At 37.1% G+C, this 18,490-nt stretch overlaps 1 protein-coding gene across 6 annotated transcripts in view; it reads left to right on the top strand.

The window, feature by feature from the left end:
* Positions 1 to 17,837, top strand: part of LOC131044045 (aspartic proteinase oryzasin-1) — a 79,827-nt gene extending 61,990 nt beyond the window's left edge. For all 6 annotated transcript variants that reach the window (XM_057977319.2, XM_057977312.2, XM_057977336.2 and 3 more), the window contains 6 exons: positions 16,076 to 16,189; positions 16,420 to 16,484; positions 16,631 to 16,790; positions 16,876 to 16,995; positions 17,188 to 17,276; positions 17,416 to 17,837. In XM_057977319.2, the coding sequence (XP_057833302.1) occupies positions 16,076 to 16,189; positions 16,420 to 16,484; positions 16,631 to 16,790; positions 16,876 to 16,995; positions 17,188 to 17,276; positions 17,416 to 17,500 (633 nt within the window). In that variant the 3' untranslated portion in view covers positions 17,501 to 17,837. The remainder of the gene's footprint in view (positions 1 to 16,075; positions 16,190 to 16,419; positions 16,485 to 16,630; positions 16,791 to 16,875; positions 16,996 to 17,187; positions 17,277 to 17,415) is intronic.
* The last annotated feature ends 653 nt before the right edge of the window (positions 17,838 to 18,490 follow it).

The following is an 18,490-nucleotide window of genomic DNA, read 5'->3' as shown; positions in this document are numbered from 1 at the left end:
GAGTTGATATCAATTGATTTTATGTTCTTGGTTGTCATATTCATTCAGCACTTGTGTTAAGTTGTTTTTAAAAAGTATTTTGGCTGTTCTGTTATATCATTGTAGTTTTAGTGTAATTTTTGTGTAGTACTTTTGTTGGTTGAAAATTTTGTACACCTCAACAACTGTACAAAATTGTGGATTTCAGCCACAACGTGTGAGTAAATACTATCCTAATTCTAAGGGAAGGCTCTCCCTATCTAAATTAATAAAAACAGATGGGACAACAATTTTCGTCCTCCTTTCAAGAAAAACTATATTCTTTCCTCTTCACAGGAAACAATAGCAATTAAAAGCAAATATCAGTAATAACTTGTACCATGAAAAAAGAAAGAAGAAATGAAGTTTCTTGAAAGCCCAAAGAAATCCGTCACTTCCTCCGGGACGGGAAAACAATATCAAATTCAAAGTCTTGAATATTTGAGATCCTATCAACCCTTTGTAATGATAATTTTCAGAACCAAATGCAATATATACCAGCACAAAGTCTGCAAATAGAATGCATTTCTAAAGCTAATCTATTTGAGAATCTATCACAAACACAAAGTCTTGAGATTCTTCTCAACTCTAATTGTAATCTTTAAACTAATTCCACTTCCAATAGCTGCAACACAAAGTCTGCAATTAAATGAAGTGAAGCTCTTTCTAACAGCCTTCCACAATCTTCAAAATAAACACAAAGATATAACCCAAGATGACATAAGAACACAAAGAGATAAAGGAAGACTTCAACATAAAGTCTAAAATTTCTCACTTCTATTGTATTACTCAAAGATAGCAAATTTGCAACTATAAAGCTCAAAGTCTTTATGAGTAGAAAATCCTGCAGAGTTTTCTTTCTTTTCAAAAAGATAAAAAGATACAATAGACCCCCTCAAGTATTTATAGGAGAGAGGGCTTGAGAAAACGGTGGGAGGATCCCAACTAACTTGAGAAATCTCTCAACCACCATGACTTATTCCAACTACTAACTAAGATTTATTCAAGATTACAAGTCCTATTCTAAATTGACTTGTAATTACCTTGTATTTTCAAAACCACAAGTGATCAACTTGCAATTACAAAAGTGTTTCTACAAGTAAACTTGTCAAAAGAAAAACTACAATTCTGAAATTACAATGCTGAAATATCAACTAAGTGTTGAAAACACTTATACGGTAGTATGTTTGGCCATGTATTCTTCGAACTTCTGGATAATTCCTCGTAACTCATCAAGATTCGGCTCATGAGTATTCTTAGCAACAATCACTGTTTTGACAATAACATCGCTGCAACCAAGAATTGTAGAGTTGTGGTTCTCAAGAGTGGACTGGATTTCCTGCAAGAAGATTTGGTACTTCACCAAAGCTTGATTCGATGCAGCTGAAAATTGTTCATTCCTCCATTCTTGATGAATCTTCCTCTTCAAATCAGTGAGGACCTTCTCTTCTGGCAACAACTCTCCATTCTGATTCATAATATTACAAAAACCTTTCTCGCAATGAGAAACAACATCTTGCAACACTTCAGCGCGCAATCCTAAGGCCTCATCAATTTCTTCAATGAGTGCCTTTAGAACAAGGGCTTTATTCTCTAGAAGTTCTTTGAATTCTAGATACATGATTCTAGAAGAAATGATGCTATTTTCTTGAAGAATACTCAACTTTTCTTGTGGCATCTTGTGCCAAACTTTCAAGTTGCTCTCGATCCTTACCAGATTCTGTTTGAAAACTTTAGAAGTTTGGTTCAAATTTTCTTTAATGGTCTCCAACTTAACCATTACTTGAAACACCTCCTTCAACACTTGAGCACATAGATCAGAAATCTGATCTACCCAAGAACCCAATGCTTATACTTTCTGAGCAGCTCTTTCAACTTCTTGGATTGATTCTTTCGCATTGAAAGAAGTTGAAGGATTATTCTCCCCTTTGGAAGACTTGGTAATTCTCTGAATAACTACGACAAGCTGAAAATTTTCCTCCTCCAACTTATCTTTCTTCACCAGAAGTTCCTCATATCGCTGCACCAATGAAGACACTGAATGCTGAGCATCATGCATGACAACTTTAGAAGTTTGGTTCAAATTTTCTTTAATGGTCTCCAACTTAACCATTACTTGAAACACCTCCTTCAACACTTGAGCACATAGATCAGAAATCTGATCTACCCAAGAACCCAATGCTTATACTTTCTGAGCAGCTCTTTCAACTTCTTGGATTGATTCTTTCGCATTGAAAGAAGTTGAAGGATTATTCTCCCCTTTGGAAGACTTGGTAATTCTCTGAATAACTACGACAAGCTGAAAATTTTCCTCCTCCAACTTATCTTTCTTCACCAGAAGTTCCTCATATCGCTGCACCAATGAAGACACTGAATGCTGAGCATCATGCATGACAACTGCATGTGTTTGTTTACCAAGCTCCACCCTGGTGATTTTGTAGTCAGAAGCTTGCATCTCTTCAGGTGGCTTATCTACCATTGGTTCAACGACCTCTGCAACTTTTATCCTGTTGTTGTCAACTATCACTCTAGAAACTGTCTTAGCTCTTTTAGAAACCTTGGATTTAGTTTGCTCGAGCTGCTGAAAATCTAAGATGTTGGGAGAAATCTCCTGCTTCTTTCTCATAGGAGTGAAAGAGCTTAGCCATGGAGGTAAAGCCGTAGAATTTGGCTTGGAAGCAGCTGGAGAAGTAGTAGTTTCGATTTGAACTATAGTAGTCATTTTGGGAGAGGTTTTTGTCTGGACAACAACCATAGCCCGTTCAGTCACTGGAGGATGTGATGCTTGCAACATGAATTTGTCAAAACCGGAAGTAGAAGTATCAATCTCCGATAATATCAAGCCAAGCATAGAGACATGGGTAGGATTATCCTCAAAGATATTCAACAGATCCTCCTGTGTGTGATCAAGAGATGGTTTTGTTGCTGAAACTGAAATGACCCTCTCTGCATTCATACTTAATGGAACAAGATCGATATGAATGGTGGAAAAAGAATCCACATCTATGTCCAAAGGAGACATAGACAAATCCAAAGGGATTTGAGGAGGAACTTCATGAGGAGTGATGCAGGAGCATCCCCGGTTCATAGCAATCTTGCATCAACCAAAAGCATTTTCTTTTTGTTTGCAGTTTCAGCTTTTCTTTTTGTGTGTCCTGGTTTTGGCTCACCGGATCCTATGGAGTTGGATTCTACTTGAAGACTTGATCATCTTTCTTATTTCCAGACCGCATTGCATTTGGATCATTTTCTAGCAAGATATCGCTATTGGTTTCCTTGACAGTTTCCTGTTACTGGTTGACAGTTCTTGTTACCGGTTGCTTGGACCTATTTTGGTGATCTACCAGAACCTCTTCCGAAGCTTGTGGAGCCTTGGGCGTTGATTCCGATGTTCCTTGGCGTGTGGCTGACCTTTTCCTACGATCTACACTTCATCCTTTGGATTTTTCAGAGGAATCTCTTCGCAGAGGCCGACCTTGTTTATTTTCACGTATGGTCTTGTTCTTCGGGTTTTGATCCCTTTTGGCCGACTGGATCCTTTGGATCGATATATATATATATATATATATATATAATTGTAATTGCGCATTAGAATGCAATCAATCGAAAAATCAAGTAGCGAGACTGTGCATAGAAGATAGATCTTAAGATTCAAGGTCTCGTTTGTGACCTATTGTGTATGTCCTACCAGGCTCGTGAGTCGGTTATGCTGTAACCCGGTTGTTACCGGTTGGTTGTAATCAATTTTCATGAAATAAAACAGTCTGTTTTGCTTTGCCTCCATCATATCTTTGTGTTTAATCTTGCTGACCGGTCTGGATTGATCTCTTTGAGGTCCCTCCTCACCGGTGACTGCTTCAAGGAGACTTTGAGGTTGTGGACTTGTTGATGTGTTTTTTATGCACATGCGAACACAAAATAAAATACCAAGGTATCTTATCCTCTCTTGAACAAAGTTTCCCCGACTGCTGAAGATCTCGCCGAAGGATCAATCGGAGCAACTCCAAGGTTCTGATATGTAGGGTATCTACGTGTGGATAAGCTCTTGCGGTATGATGTGGTTTTGCTAGAATCACAAGGGGACTTACGTTGATGACCTGAGCGTTTGATTTACTTTGGATATCACTGGAACGTGGGTCTTTACTGATCCTTGATTTTTAAAAAAGGGAAAAGGATAAGGGTTGGAGAAGGATCTAATTCTAACACTAAGAATGTAGGAGCAATGGATGACCTTTGATGAAACTTTAACTAAGTCTTGCTTTGACATGCTAGGATCATCTCCACAAGGTTAGTGCAATCTTCTAAGGAAAACTTTATGATGTTCAGATCACCGCTACAAGCATAGACACTGTTAGGTTGATGCATATCAATGAAGAAGCGATAATTGAAGTTAAGCTTAAGTTGAATGATTCCAGTTGACTACGCAAGGCAAGTTTGCAATCAACAAACCGCTAGTAGTATGGATATACAAATTTCACCATTGATCATACAAATTTCTTCCATTCAATTAATAACATGAAATTAAATTTGAGAAGTATAGAGACCATGCAAATTGTAGAATCGACACATAGAATTCACCATTCCTTCAATGAAGTTTACATGTCTTTTGCAACAATGTCTTGACAACAATCTTTGCCTTCTCTTTTTACTCTACTCTAAAATGCTATCTACTATTCAGCTACTAATTATTGACTATCTCTCTTTTGCTAACTCCTAACTATTCTCTGACTATTAACTTTTACAAATGAGGAGTCGGGGCTTTATATAGAGAGCCCTTTACAAATTGATGGCTCTGATTGACTTAGAATCAATGGCTAGGATTACAAGATAGAAATCCTAATTAGGGTTTGTTATAACAAACTTCCTTAGCCAATGAGAAAATTACATTCAATGAGTGTGGATCCATAGGAAGCAGGGGTAGGTACACCGAAGTTTGTGCCGTCCCCGATGAGTCAGGTACATTGAATCTAGACATGTTGAGGTGGACCAATCCGACTAGAGGAAAAGTGACTGGGATGCCACCTTGTCTGATGTTTGTATCTTGGTTGATCCTCCTCTGTCCTTGATGCGAAGAAAGATGCACTCCTTGATCTTCTATGTGCTTGATGAGGCTTCCTTACTGTCAAGTTTTCTTTCTTCGGTAGCATACCTCGCCTTGAAGTGTTGTTCTTCTATGTCATCATGTGGTTTCTTCATGTGGTAGAATGAGGTCTTCAGGCTAGCTTGCAACTCCTTGAACACTTGAAGTCTTCCAACGCTTCAAAACACCTTGAGTCCTCCTCCATGCCTTTGAAGTGTCCTTGATAATGATGGGCTTAAAATAGGTCGTCCTTGTCCTGGCCTGATTTTCTTCCATCTGCAGAACAAACCAAAAGGTGATTAAGTACAAATAAATTCATTCTAACATAGCATTTCCTTTCATATCTTTGACAAGAAGGCATTAGAATGAAATTCTCTCAAGATCCTCTCCAGCGACAGGCCCTACAATAAAATTCGCTTAGGACCCTTTGGAAGGGTAAGGAGCGAAATTTTGCATTTTAGGCTTAATTCATATTCCTTTAGCCTTAAACTTCTCTTGACCTTTGAATCGCTTTCTCCTAAAGACATCATTGATTTGACCCCCAAAAAGACCCAAAAAAAGGATTTCGCTTTGGATCTAGGCCAAGGACAGGACCTATAGAGAATTTTGCTCTGGACCCTTTGGAAGGGTCAGGAGCGAAATTTGCATTCTAGGACAAAATCTTCACATTTTTTGACCACAACTTGATCAAATGCATGCCTAAGGATCCTCTAATCTCAATTAACAGTAGGTTTGATGCAAAATTGGGAGCAAAATAGAGGTTTTAAGGATTTCGCTCTGGACCCTTTGGAAGGGTCAGGAGCGAAATTCTTCCTTAGGCTCAAATTCTATCATTTCCTTACTCCAAGTTGCCTCCCAAGACAAGCACATGCTAGCCTTCTCTCCACCAAGGCCTAGGAATCCATATCTTAGTCTTCATCATGAACAAACTAGGTGATTTTGAGAATTTCGCTCTGGACCCTTTGGAAGGGTCAGGAGCGAAATTCAAGATTTGCTTGTTTTCCTTCACCTAGATTCATTCTTCATACCTTGTTTTCCTTTAACACTCAACTTTGGATCCCTCTCTCATGAAGGAAACACCTGTTTGACCCCTAAGAAGGCCTAAAAGGAGAAATTCGCTCCAAATCATGGCCAAGGACAGGACCTTTAGAGAATTTCGCTCTGGACCCTTTGGAATGGTCAGCAGCGAAATTCAAGTTTTAGCTCAATTCCTTCACATTTGATGATCACAAGCTACTCAAAGGCATGCTTAAGGACATCTTCAATCTTAATTTACCCTGATCCACACTTGGCTTGACACAAAATTGAGAGAAAAAGGAGATTTTGGGAATTTCTTTCTGGACCCTTTGGAAGGGTCAGGAGCGAAATTCATGTCTTGAGCTCATTTCTTCATTTTTTCAACTCCAAATTACCTCAAAAGGCAAGGACATATCACTTCACTTCCATCCATGCCATAAAAACCAAGGATTTGACCACCTCCAAGGGGAAAATAGGTGTTTTCAAGAATTTCGCTTTGGACCCTTTGGAAGGGTTAGGAGCGAAATTCAAGTTTTAGGACAAAATCCTTCACTCCTTCACATCCCATCACTTCAAAAGGCAAAGACATGTTAATCCACTTCCAAATATGCCCAAGGAACTAAAATGTTGGTCTAAACAAGGAAGAAAATGAAGTTTATGGAGAATTTCGCTCTGGACCTTTTGAAAGGGTCAGGAGCGAAATTCAAGTTTTAGGTTGATTTTCACCATTTCATCGCCTCAAACCTTCTTTCAAAGGCTAGAACACCTCAAGGTCACTCCAACCATGCCTTAGAAGTCCAAAACTTGGCCATGGCAAGGAAGAAAATGAAGGTTATGTGAATTTCGCTCTGGACCCTTTGGAAGGGTCAGGAGCGAAATTCTTACTTGGGCTCATTTCTCACCTTTTTCCTCCCTTCCTTGGCTTGAATATAACTTCTTAGGACTCCTTCCATCATGATCAAGTGAATTTGCTCCTCAAGTTGGCATCTAGTTCAAGATTTTGTGAAGAAATAGGGTCTTATATGAATTTCGCTCTGGACCCTTTGGAAGGGTCAGGAGCGAAATTTGCATTTTGGGTTGATTTTTGACTCCATTTCCCACATTTCTTCATTTAAACAAGTGAATTGCCTTCAATAATACCTGGGACATGGATTAGCTCATGGCTTTGGGCAATGTAGAGTGTCTTATAGAGGAACTCGCTTTGGACCCTTTGGAAGGGTCAGGAGCGAAATTCCTATTCTAGGCTCAATTCACCTTGGATTTGACTTGACTTTGCCTTAGACTTGATCCTAGATCCATTTCCTTCCCTATCCTTGCAAATTTGCTCAACCATTCAATGACTTAGGTGAAATCTTAGGTCCTTTGTGAAATTTCACTTTGGACCTTTTGGAAGTGTTAGGAGTGAAATTTGATATTTTGGCCTCTCCGTTAGGATTCATATATGGAATATAACATTTAAGTATAAGTGACATTTCATACTTTAAGTTATATTCCATATATATTGTCAGGATGTTTGAGAGTGGTTTTGGACCTCCAGGAGTTATAATGCAAAATCTAGTTTTTGGAGGATTCTTCAATTTTCTAGGCTTAGTCAAATTTCAGGATCAGGATGACATTCCAGACTTAGCCAAATTTCAAGACATTTGAGGATCATGATGACATTATGTATTCAACCAAGGTTTGATTTAACAACTTGAAGTGCGACCATATAGTATACAAAAAACACCCTAGGAATGATCTAAATTACCCCTAATCACTCAATTGACCTGACCTCTTGAGTAGATCCACCTGACTCAAGCAGAGCCTGCTATCCTAATGAGCCCCCTGGTGACCCTTCAAATGCAAAAGCTCAATAGACAAGAACCTAAAAGACCTAAAAAGCAAACCCTAGAAAGTAGAAAGTAGGGGTCCCCATTTGCAATGGGGTGATGTGTGAATATGTCACAACAGGACCTAGGAGCATCATCTTCTTGGTACTCTTCTTCTGGATCTTCAGGATCAATGACATGGATATGAAGCTATGGCTTCTCCTTCCCTTTCACCGTCACCTCTTCAGGAGGAATTACCATTGCTCTGTTAACTCTCAACTTGATCCTTGTAGGAAGAGGAAGCACCTTCTTTGTTATCAACTCTAACTTTAAACTTGCGTCCGATAGGTCCTGTAGAATCATCTTATTTTCCAATCTTGATTTTGATGAGTCTAACACCATTGCTTTCGAGCCAAGCATTGGTGTTAGCTAGGACAGACTGAAATCTATCAAGAATGGAAGTGCATTCCTTTTGTGACCATTGAATCGATGGAAGTGGGGCTTCGCCAATTCTTTTCTCAATATACTCGGAATCGAGTACATTCCCATCATCAACCTTTCCTTTCCTTCAGGAATACTAGCAAAAGATTCAAATCAACAATCTGCTCAAGTTTGAGCCTGCAATAGTCCATCCTATGAATCTCTTCTTCCATGCGAAGATCAATCCAGATGTCCTCTATGCGATGCACATGGATGAAGGATCTTTTCATCCTTTCCTTCATGCCCCTGTAATCAAAATTTGCTCTCAGTTTGAACCTTTTGAGTTTGACCTCCTGCATCTCAGTCTCCATTGCTCTAGCCTTTGTGGATGTCATGAGAGAGTATCGACCAATTTGTAATGGGTTGTTAGAAGACATTCCCATTCCAACCTTATGTCAAACTAATTGCTGTGCATGAACCGCCATGAATTGTCTTCCCAATTCCATAAGAATGATTTTGTCAGTTGAATATCTTGGAAGCATGTATGGCTGCCCACTCTAGCATCCAACTCTCAGATAAGTAAATGTTGGGAATTGAAGAAAAAGACACCCATACTCATTTACTTTCTCCCATGCAACATTTGACACTTTTTTGTTCTGTCAAATAAGCACATGTAGTGGCCATAGAAAGCATCTTGGACTCTCCTGTAATGCAATCTGCTAGGTCTCAGAGGTAGCTGATCATAGTAATCCCACACAGGCACAAGCGAGCGATCACTCTTGTTAGAAAGACTGGGAAAGTGTCTGAGTGATGCTGCTATATACACCAAGTATGAGTTCATGTCGAACGTCAAAGTGGTGGGAACTCTGGCAAGCTGCTCACACAAAGTGTCGCTAATGATTTCACCCCAAAAGATGTGTTGAGATTGTCTGATGAGTACAATGAATTGGTACATCCATGGTTCAAAAACATTTGAGTGCTCTAAACCCATGATTCTACTCAAAAGTGTAATTGTATCACCAGTTTCCTCTTTGAAATCACAGCGAAACAACTTAGCCCACCGAGTAAGACATGTCCTAGGTTTTGGAATCCACTTGTTGATATGACGCTTACATTCCTTCTCCCTCTTCATGTAGTATTCTGTTGCACTTTCCTTTGAAATCTCTACATAAACAGGAGCCATGGGTATTTTGAAAATCTTTTCAATAGTTTCAGCATCAAGACGGATAACTACCTCACCCTCATCATCTCTAATAGTTTTGGTTTCTTGATCAAAGTGGGTGGCACAAGCAAGAACGAATTCTGGCTCTAGGGCAGCCACTGGAAAGGAGGATGCAAGATGAAGATGACTATCCAGCAAACGCTGCATGCTATGATCCACGAGATTTTTAACTCTCTCGAGGAAGTCTGACAAATCTACATGCCCAATCTCTGTATCTTTTATCTCATCCAATGAAGAGGAGACTTGAGAAGGAGAGATCTCATTCTGATACTTGTCGTATTTATACTTCATCTTCTTTTGGGAAGATGATGCCGACAAATCAGTCATTGAACATGAACTTGGAACATTGTGATGAAAATATAGAAGTGTTAATGCAACATCACGATCTGTTGAAAGAGCCATATGATCTTCTTGGAAGAGGAAAATCTCAACTCTAACCCTAAGGCTTTTGAAAATGGAAGGATGGATAGACGAGGCTTTAAAGACTGAGCTTTTGACTGATTTCGGATCTTGAGAGACACATTACAATTATGCAAATGGGAGAAAGACGTACTTGTAGTGGGGTTTTCAAATCCCGATTGCAAGTAAACTTGTAATAGGAAAGGAGAATGAATGTATGACAAGTGGTAAAAATGGGATTTTGGCACAAGGGAAATGAAGCTTATGACAAAGACGAGTGTGGATGGTTATGAATGAATTTTGAAGAACTTTTTTCATTTTGACCACATGAAAATGGGAAAAACTTTCACTTGTAATCAGGTTTTTAAAACCCGAAATTGAGTGGATAGGCTTCATAACAACTTTGATTTTTGAAATTTTGGCAAAAGAGGATTAAGTCTTTTCAACCAAGGGGAAAAACTAATATTTCCATCTTACTTGCAATTGGATTTTTAAAACCCGAATGCAAGTAGATACAAAGGGGAAAAACAATGTAATATCCAATTTGCATTCAAGATTTGGGTAAAATGGGAAGAACTCTCTCAAACCCGAATTGAAACAAGAACAAAATACAAACCTATCATGATCAATCAAGGAATTACAAAACAACAAAAATAAAATAAAGACAAACTGAAAATAAAACATACCTTGCTTGATCAAGATGCCCTTCAAACAGATGAAATAACTTTGAAAGAAACAATCAGCTCCTTAAATAGAAGGCAAAATCAATACGTTGAAACCCTTGTTGCATCCAAAACAAACTCGGATTGAAAATTCATGCACAAAAAATGACATGAAAGGAGGAAGAAAAACGCCCCCAATCGCTTTGCAAATCCATGTTGGGAATAAAGAGGGAAAAACGCCTTGAAAAGGGAGATCAAAACGCACTAATCACGTGCTGGTAAAAATGTCCATGATGGGGTAAAAACGTGGCCTCCAACCAGCAAAAACGCCTCCCAAATAGCAAGAAAACATGACCCATAGACCAGCCAAAGAGGAACAAGAAACATCATGCCTCCTTCATTCAATGCATTCCTCCATGAAAATTGGATTCAAAGGAACAAAAATGCAGGTCGGGTTCTTGAGATGCAAATGCAAGTCAAAAATGCCCTCCAAGAGATGTAATCGGGTTTTCAAATCCCCTTTACAAGTTTTAAAAACTTCACTTTTTTAACTTCAAAGGCAAATTCAGGTTTTTGGAGAGAGAGAGCATAAAAATAAAACATTGACTTGCAATGGGGAAATAAAACCCCTACAACAACTTAAAAGAAAATAAAGACTTAAAAACTTGTAATAGGGAAATAAAATTCCCATTTCAAGTAAAAAATAAAACATAAAAAGACTTAAAAAACTCAAAAAGGACTTGTAATAGGGAAACAAAATTCCCATTACAACTAAAAAGCACTTAAAAACTTGTAGTAGGGAAATAAAATCCCTATTACAACTTAAAAGCACTTAAGTAGGAACTTTTATAAGAAATTACAAGTTCTTATCAAACTTATAATTTTAAATTCACTTGTAATTTGTCCAAAAAGTTCCTACAATGACTTAAATGACATAAAAAGCAAAGGGGAAAATAAAAAGTTACAAGTTACAAGTTTACAATAAAGTGCACTTGTAATTGTCTTAAAATTTCCCTACAACACAAAAATAGAAAAAAACTCCTAACCTACAATAAAGAGAAAATTTCCCACCTGCAGTTAGGAAGAAAAAAACCTGAAATTGAAGGAAAGACATAGCAAACGAACTCAAAACGTGATGAAATTTGAAACGTGGATCGAGGATAGACCGAAGATCAGTCCAGTTTAACTAGAAGCGAAAATTTTGCCTTGGGGAGTGTGTCTTAGAGTAAAATTTTTCATTTTTCAACAAAATTTTTAAAGGGGTTGTCTACTTTTGTGAATACAAAAATATGAACAACAACTTTAATATAATAAAAAATAATTTTCAACTTGAATAAAAACTCTAGAAAGAGTTGACTTTGCTTGTTTCCCAAAAATACTAAGTTAAACTTGGGAGTAGTCAATCACTTTGGAAGAGTGTTGTTGCTAGTGGAGTTATTTGTTCATCCCCACAAGCCCATGAATCACCTACAAGCAAAATACCTATCACATTTGAAGAGAAGAAGCCATGATTAATGCTATGCAACCTTGAGAGAGATTGATCCAAAGAGGAATCCAATATGTAGATTAACTTGTAATGAAATTGAATAGATTGTAATGAATGAATGAATGACTTGCTTTATAGAAAGGAAGAGAAACTTAATCTAAAATTAGGAAACTAAAGTTAACTCAACGGACTAAAGATTAGCTCAACTAAGTGAACTTAATATATTATTAGCCTAATCTAATAAAAGATAAAAAAAAACACCTAACTTTATCTTAAGTGAATAAAGTAATTAAAGAACCTAATTATAGAATTAATTAGATAATGTCCTAATCACTCGAACACCCCCCCTTAAGATTAACTTAGGGGAAAGCTAAAGAACTAATATGAAATCAAATATGCAAGTATGAATGCATGGATGGGTTCAGGCAACAAGGCCTGACTAGGTACCCATGTACAAATCAATGCAACTCTCACAAACAGAGAAAAGGAGAAAAACCTAGTGGGAGGAGAAAACTCTTCTCCAAAGAGAAAAAAAGAAATGAAAAAGAGTACATGTGACGAAGCATGAAGGACTCCAAATGCCCCTTTAAATATTGAATCGGTCACATAAGTACAATCAATATCCCGTCATAGGAGAGAGAAAATGAGGATATGAATCGCCCCAATGAAGAAGTAACTCCTGTGCTAATGATGAGAGCTTGAAGAAAGAACATGATCCACTACCTACAAACAACATTTCTCTCCTTAGGAAGAAACAAATCCACTAGAGATATGAGAAACAACTCCTGTGAATTGGAAGAAATAAGAATCTAAATTTAAATACTATGTGCCTCTAGAAACTACTCAAATATTGCTATGTCCACGAAAGATGATGATGCCACAAACTAATCAGGTGCACGCCCAATCAATGTAGGAAGTGACAAATCAGGACTCTACGAAAATTGATGAAGAACAAGTTCCATGGGCGATGAAGATGGGTTGACAACACTAATAAGGTTATCAACAAAGAGGAGATGAATGTCCTCAAAATAATCTTTTAGATCTGTAATATGAGACTCCACAAACAATGATGATATGTTTGCAAGATACAAATCCCAAGTAGTTGTGTCTGAAAGAACAATGTCCTATGCACCGAATCAATGGGGGTCATGCAAGAGCCAATGCCAATAGGATTAAGAACAACAAAAGATGAAGATTGAGATGGTGTCTCAATATGAGTGAGAACTAAGAGACAAGTCTTGATCCATCGGGACATGAAAGATTTGTGATATACTTAAGCATCTCAAAATTACCATTAGCATAGGGTATACAATCTGCATGTGCAAGGGAAATAAGACAATCCATTGCAGGATCCTCTAGCAATGGAGAGATATGAGGGTCTCCATAGATGTCTCAAAGGAAAGTCCAAAGTGTGCGGGGACATTCAATATCCAATAAAGAACACCTAGTATCAAAATCAACATTAGAACCAATCACTCCAACAAGGTCATTAATGATCCTCCAAGCATGCTTACCCCTCTTTGAGGTTGGTTGAGGGATGAGTACATATAGATAAGGCAAAATATCATGCCACCTAAGATATGTCAAGATGCCCTTTTGCTAAGACTCATAATTGCCCTTTGCCAAGCTCATAATATAAGGATGAATGGAAAAAGCCATGATACCTCCTCAAATGAAATAATCAAACCCCAAAAACCTCAGTACATGTAAAGCACTCTCCATCAAATAGATCCATTCTAGGTGCCAAAACATCCAAGTAATCAACCAAATAGTCAAAACACTAAAATCTAAATAAAATATACCTAGAAAAAAATCTCAAATAATTGCATAAATAGATTTAAAGAGCTTTGAATCATCTTTCCAACGCTGCAAGAATCACGAAAATTGGAGATACTGGTGAAAAAATATGAGCTCGGAAGTTGAAATTAAAGATTTGAATTTGACTAAGTATAACAAAAATTTGGAGCTGAATCTGATAATGAAAGCACCACCACTAGAAAGTACCTTTCCAATGATTTCTCGTTTTTCCAATTTTGAGACCATATGCAAAAGTTATGGAAAAAAGAAGAATAGGCTAAATTTAGCTAGCTGATAATGAGTAGACATGACTCTTCTAATTTTATTTCTACAAAATCTACTCATTCCATACTCATTCCATGCACAATCCAATAGATCCCAAATGGTTTTTTGGGGCAAAGAAACATAATTTAGAAATCTTTTTTTGCAAATTTTTTTTGAGAAGAAGTTATAGCCGAATCTTGATTTTTTGCTTTTTTTGGTGCTATTTTTAGCTTCCTTTTAGCTTTTTAATTTTCTCGCAATATTTGACTAATCTTGGAAAACTGAGAGCAACCCAAATGTTCTTTGGTGGTTCTAAAGAAAACCTAAAAGTTTTTTTTTCTTCAAGATGTGCCATTTTTTCTCTCCAAGGTTGGATCTCTCAGTCTTTGGACAAGAACTTAGTAGATTTGGAGCTATGATATCATGTTGGAGTTATTTCTTCAAACCCACAAGCCCATGAATCATTTGTAAGAAAAACACCTATCACATCTAAAGAGAAGAAGCCATGATTAATGCTATATGACCTTGAGAGAGATTGATCCAAAGAGGATTCTGATACGTAGATTAACCTATGATGAAATTGGATAGATTACAGTGAATGGATGACTTGCTTTATAGAAAGCAAGAGAAACCTAATCTAAAATTAGGAAACAAAGTTAACTCAAAGAATAAAGATTAGCTCAATTAAGTGAACTTATCTATTATTAGCCTAATCTGATAAAAGATAAAAAGTATTTAAGTCTAGCTTAAGTGAATAAAGTAATTAAAGGATCTAATTATATAATTAATTAGATAATGTCCTAATCAGTCCAACAGTTGCTATAGTAACACAAATTCAAAGGCTTCCAAATATTTATCTTACACCACAGACAAAAAATTCAGTCACTCTAATTATGAATTTTCTCGTTTGGACAAGCAATATAATAGTCAAGATAGCTCTAGTCAAGAAAAAGGACCTTCGCATGCTGGAAAATGTAGGCAAAGCTATTGCAAAATAATTAATTTCTAATGTGCACAGAAAAAACACAAATAATAATAATAATATTGAGTTCATATGGGGTTTTGCAATGCATTGTGCAAATGCTTATAAAGCATTGCATTTTTGTAACTTCTGCAGGCTACCTATGGGAAACTAACTTCTAATTAAATAAATATCTTGATACAAACATAAGTCACTAAGGGGACATTATTATGAATGTAAACCTTATATTCCAACATCCCCCTTAAGGTTTGCATTTCACACAACAAAACATGCTGCTCGAAAAAACACAAATACATATTCTTTAGAAGCTTTTCTTTGAAAAATCACTTACCAAACCAAGTAGAACTCCATCAAGCAACCTTGTAACCCTTGTAAAGGTGGAGCTCCCAAGCCCAATTCCTGAACTACAACCTCCTTGAGCTCGCGAATCATATATCTCCCAAAATATTGAACATTAATCCATGTTGAGCTACATCCACAGTGCTCTATCAAGTTGTCTCATGATTCTTGTGAGATTATAATTCCCACAAACTCTCTAACTATCTAGGAAACAATCCATATTTAATTTACACTAGATCACTTTCCTATCTTTGGAAAGAAAACTTCACAATATATGTATTCTTCAATAATGTTAGAGTAAAAAAATAAAACAAAAACACATGCTACTCATACAAAGCACTATCTTTGAGTGAGAAGCAAGCTCGAGATGATGAAAATCCTCCAGCCTCTTGCATCCGCCAACCTCCTTAAGTTCTAGTAGTTTGATGCAGCTTTAAAGTTTTTGAAAACTTTGTCTAGAATAGTATAGATAGCCCTAGCAATACAAGCAATATTTGATACATGCATGACCATAGTTAAAAGAAAGAAATGTTTACTTAGTTACTTATTTTTTGATTGATTGGTTGCCGTTACAAATACAGGCTATTGTGGCAGAAATCAACCATGCCATTGGTGCAGAAGGCATTGCTAGCAAAGAATGCAAAACCATAGCATCTCAGTATGGAGACATTATATTGGAGCTCTTGATAGCACAGGTCTGGTTTCTTTTAGTTCATCCATATAATGTTGTTTGGCTAATCAATATGTTTGGTGCCACCAATTTGTAGCATGGTATAGATGGATGGGGTTTTCTCATTTTGATTTTCCATATTTGAAAATGCCAATCTAGTTTAAAGGAATTTGTATGTGGTGCACATATGTTCAATGTGTATTTTAAGTACAAGTTTGTTAAAGCTGCTTCTTAAATTATGTTAGTGGTATGCAGGTAAAGCCTCAAAAAATCTGCTCTGAAATTGGATTGTGTTCATTTAACGGTGCTCATGATGTCAGGTCAAATTTCCACCATCTCTTTAGATCAATTTACTAAACATTGTTTGCATGAAGTATTCTTGGGAGTGTTTCAATCTCAATATGTCGAGTATCAATCATAATCTAAAATTGGAATACTGGCAATGCATGGATTTTTCATCCTGCAGTACGGGAATCGCTAGTGTAACTGACAAAGATTATGGGGAAGAACCAAGAGCTTGTAGCATTAATGCTATGTGTTATGCCTGTGAGGCAGCTGTAGTATGGGCTCACAATCAACTTTCTCAAAATCAGACAAAGATCAGGATATTGAACTATGTCAGTGAGGTAATACTGCCTTAACAAAATATTATTAGAGACAGAGATTCGAAACAAGAGAGTTTATTCTTCACATTTCTTTGATGTGTCATAGCTCTGTGACCGGTTGCCAAGCCCAAATGGACAAGCTTCTGTGGACTGTGACAAAATGTCGAGCATGCCAACTATTTCCTTTACAATTGGGGACAAAAAATTTGACCTCACACCAGAGCAGGTATGTGCATGCGTTGGGAAAATATTCCCATGCTCAATGTCATTACTATCAATGTTTTTAGTTTCCTCAAGTAGTATTACTATAATTTGATGTTCTGATTGTGCCAGAATAATATCTTAGTTACTAGAAATTGAGAGGTCCAAATTGGGATAGTTCTTCTGGTATTTATATTTAAATCATATACTTTGACAGTACATTCTTAAAATTGGTGAGGGATCTGCAGCGCAATGTATAAGTGGCTTCACTGGATTGGATGTGCCTCCTCCCAGAGGACCTATCTGGTATGTAAAGAAATTGGTTTGAAAGTCTTTGGTCAGGTGTGAAATCTATTGTGCAGAGTACAGCAGAGTTCTTTTTCTCTTTTTCAAAGTTCTAAATATAGAAGTACTATTCAAAATAGATTTTTGTGGTATGGTGCAGGATTCTTGGAGATATATTCATGGGTGTTTACCACACTGTGTTCGATTTTGGAAACAATAGAGTTGGGTTTGCTGAAGCAGCTTAAAGGAATAATGTGACACCACCACTCAAGATTTCTTTATAGTTTACCTTGGCTACAGTCGGGCTCTAAATCTGATATGTATTATGCCAGCATCCAGTATAGATGAAGGATATTGGGTGTTCTAAGTATAATTTGATCATGTGAATAGCGTGTAGTATAGTTATCTCTTAGTATCATACCACAGATCAAGCAATATTAGTATTAGTCGCCATATGCTTGATGAAGACTATGACAGATGTTATTGAACATAACGGTGGGTGTTATTTCATATTTCATGTACTTCAGCAAGGTTAATAGGCAAATTATTGTCGAATGAGAGTAGACCTTTTTGGAATGTTTACTGTATAGTTGCAAATTGCTTCCCATAATTGAAATTGTGAAGCATGCCACTGGATTGGAAAAGGATGTCTTGAATGTGACGATATAATTGCTTTTCTCATCATTGTCAAGAAATAAATGTTTGACATGAATCAGCAGGGTAAATAAATAAATGCCATCAGTTAAGCAATAATCACCCTAGATAAAAGAGCTTAGACAGATAACAGCATTAAAAGAGCTGGGACAAAAACTAAATGTGAGATTGGAGTATTTCGCTCTAAAACCAGTAATGGTAGAATGATTTTATGATGTTCTAAACTCATTTCGCTACTATCACAAAGTTATTTGTGTTAGTCTGATGATTGTTGCACAATTTGAATTGGTAGAAAATAAGTAGATCGATCCCAAGCCATGCAGGTTAGATCCCAATTGCTGTACGGAATTGATTTGTACCGTGTGGGATTCTCTGAATCTCTGACAGAATATGTACACGAAGATTCTCTCACTTTTCATTTTCTTGCTATCTGAATTTGTTGAGATGAGGGAGCATCTAGAAACACCACTGAGGAGGTCGCTGACTCGATAAGTTAACAGGTTTCCTAGGTTAAACCCCTTGGTAGGCCAAATTAATGCTGACGACTGATATTGAAGACAACATATGAAGACGTGTAGATG

Source organism: Cryptomeria japonica, chromosome 6 (genome assembly GCF_030272615.1).
Source record: "Cryptomeria japonica chromosome 6, Sugi_1.0, whole genome shotgun sequence".
Taxonomy (NCBI): domain Eukaryota; kingdom Viridiplantae; phylum Streptophyta; class Pinopsida; order Cupressales; family Cupressaceae; genus Cryptomeria; species Cryptomeria japonica.
The sequence above is the reverse complement of the archived record's forward strand: the minus strand, read 5'-3'. Positions and strand labels throughout refer to the sequence as shown.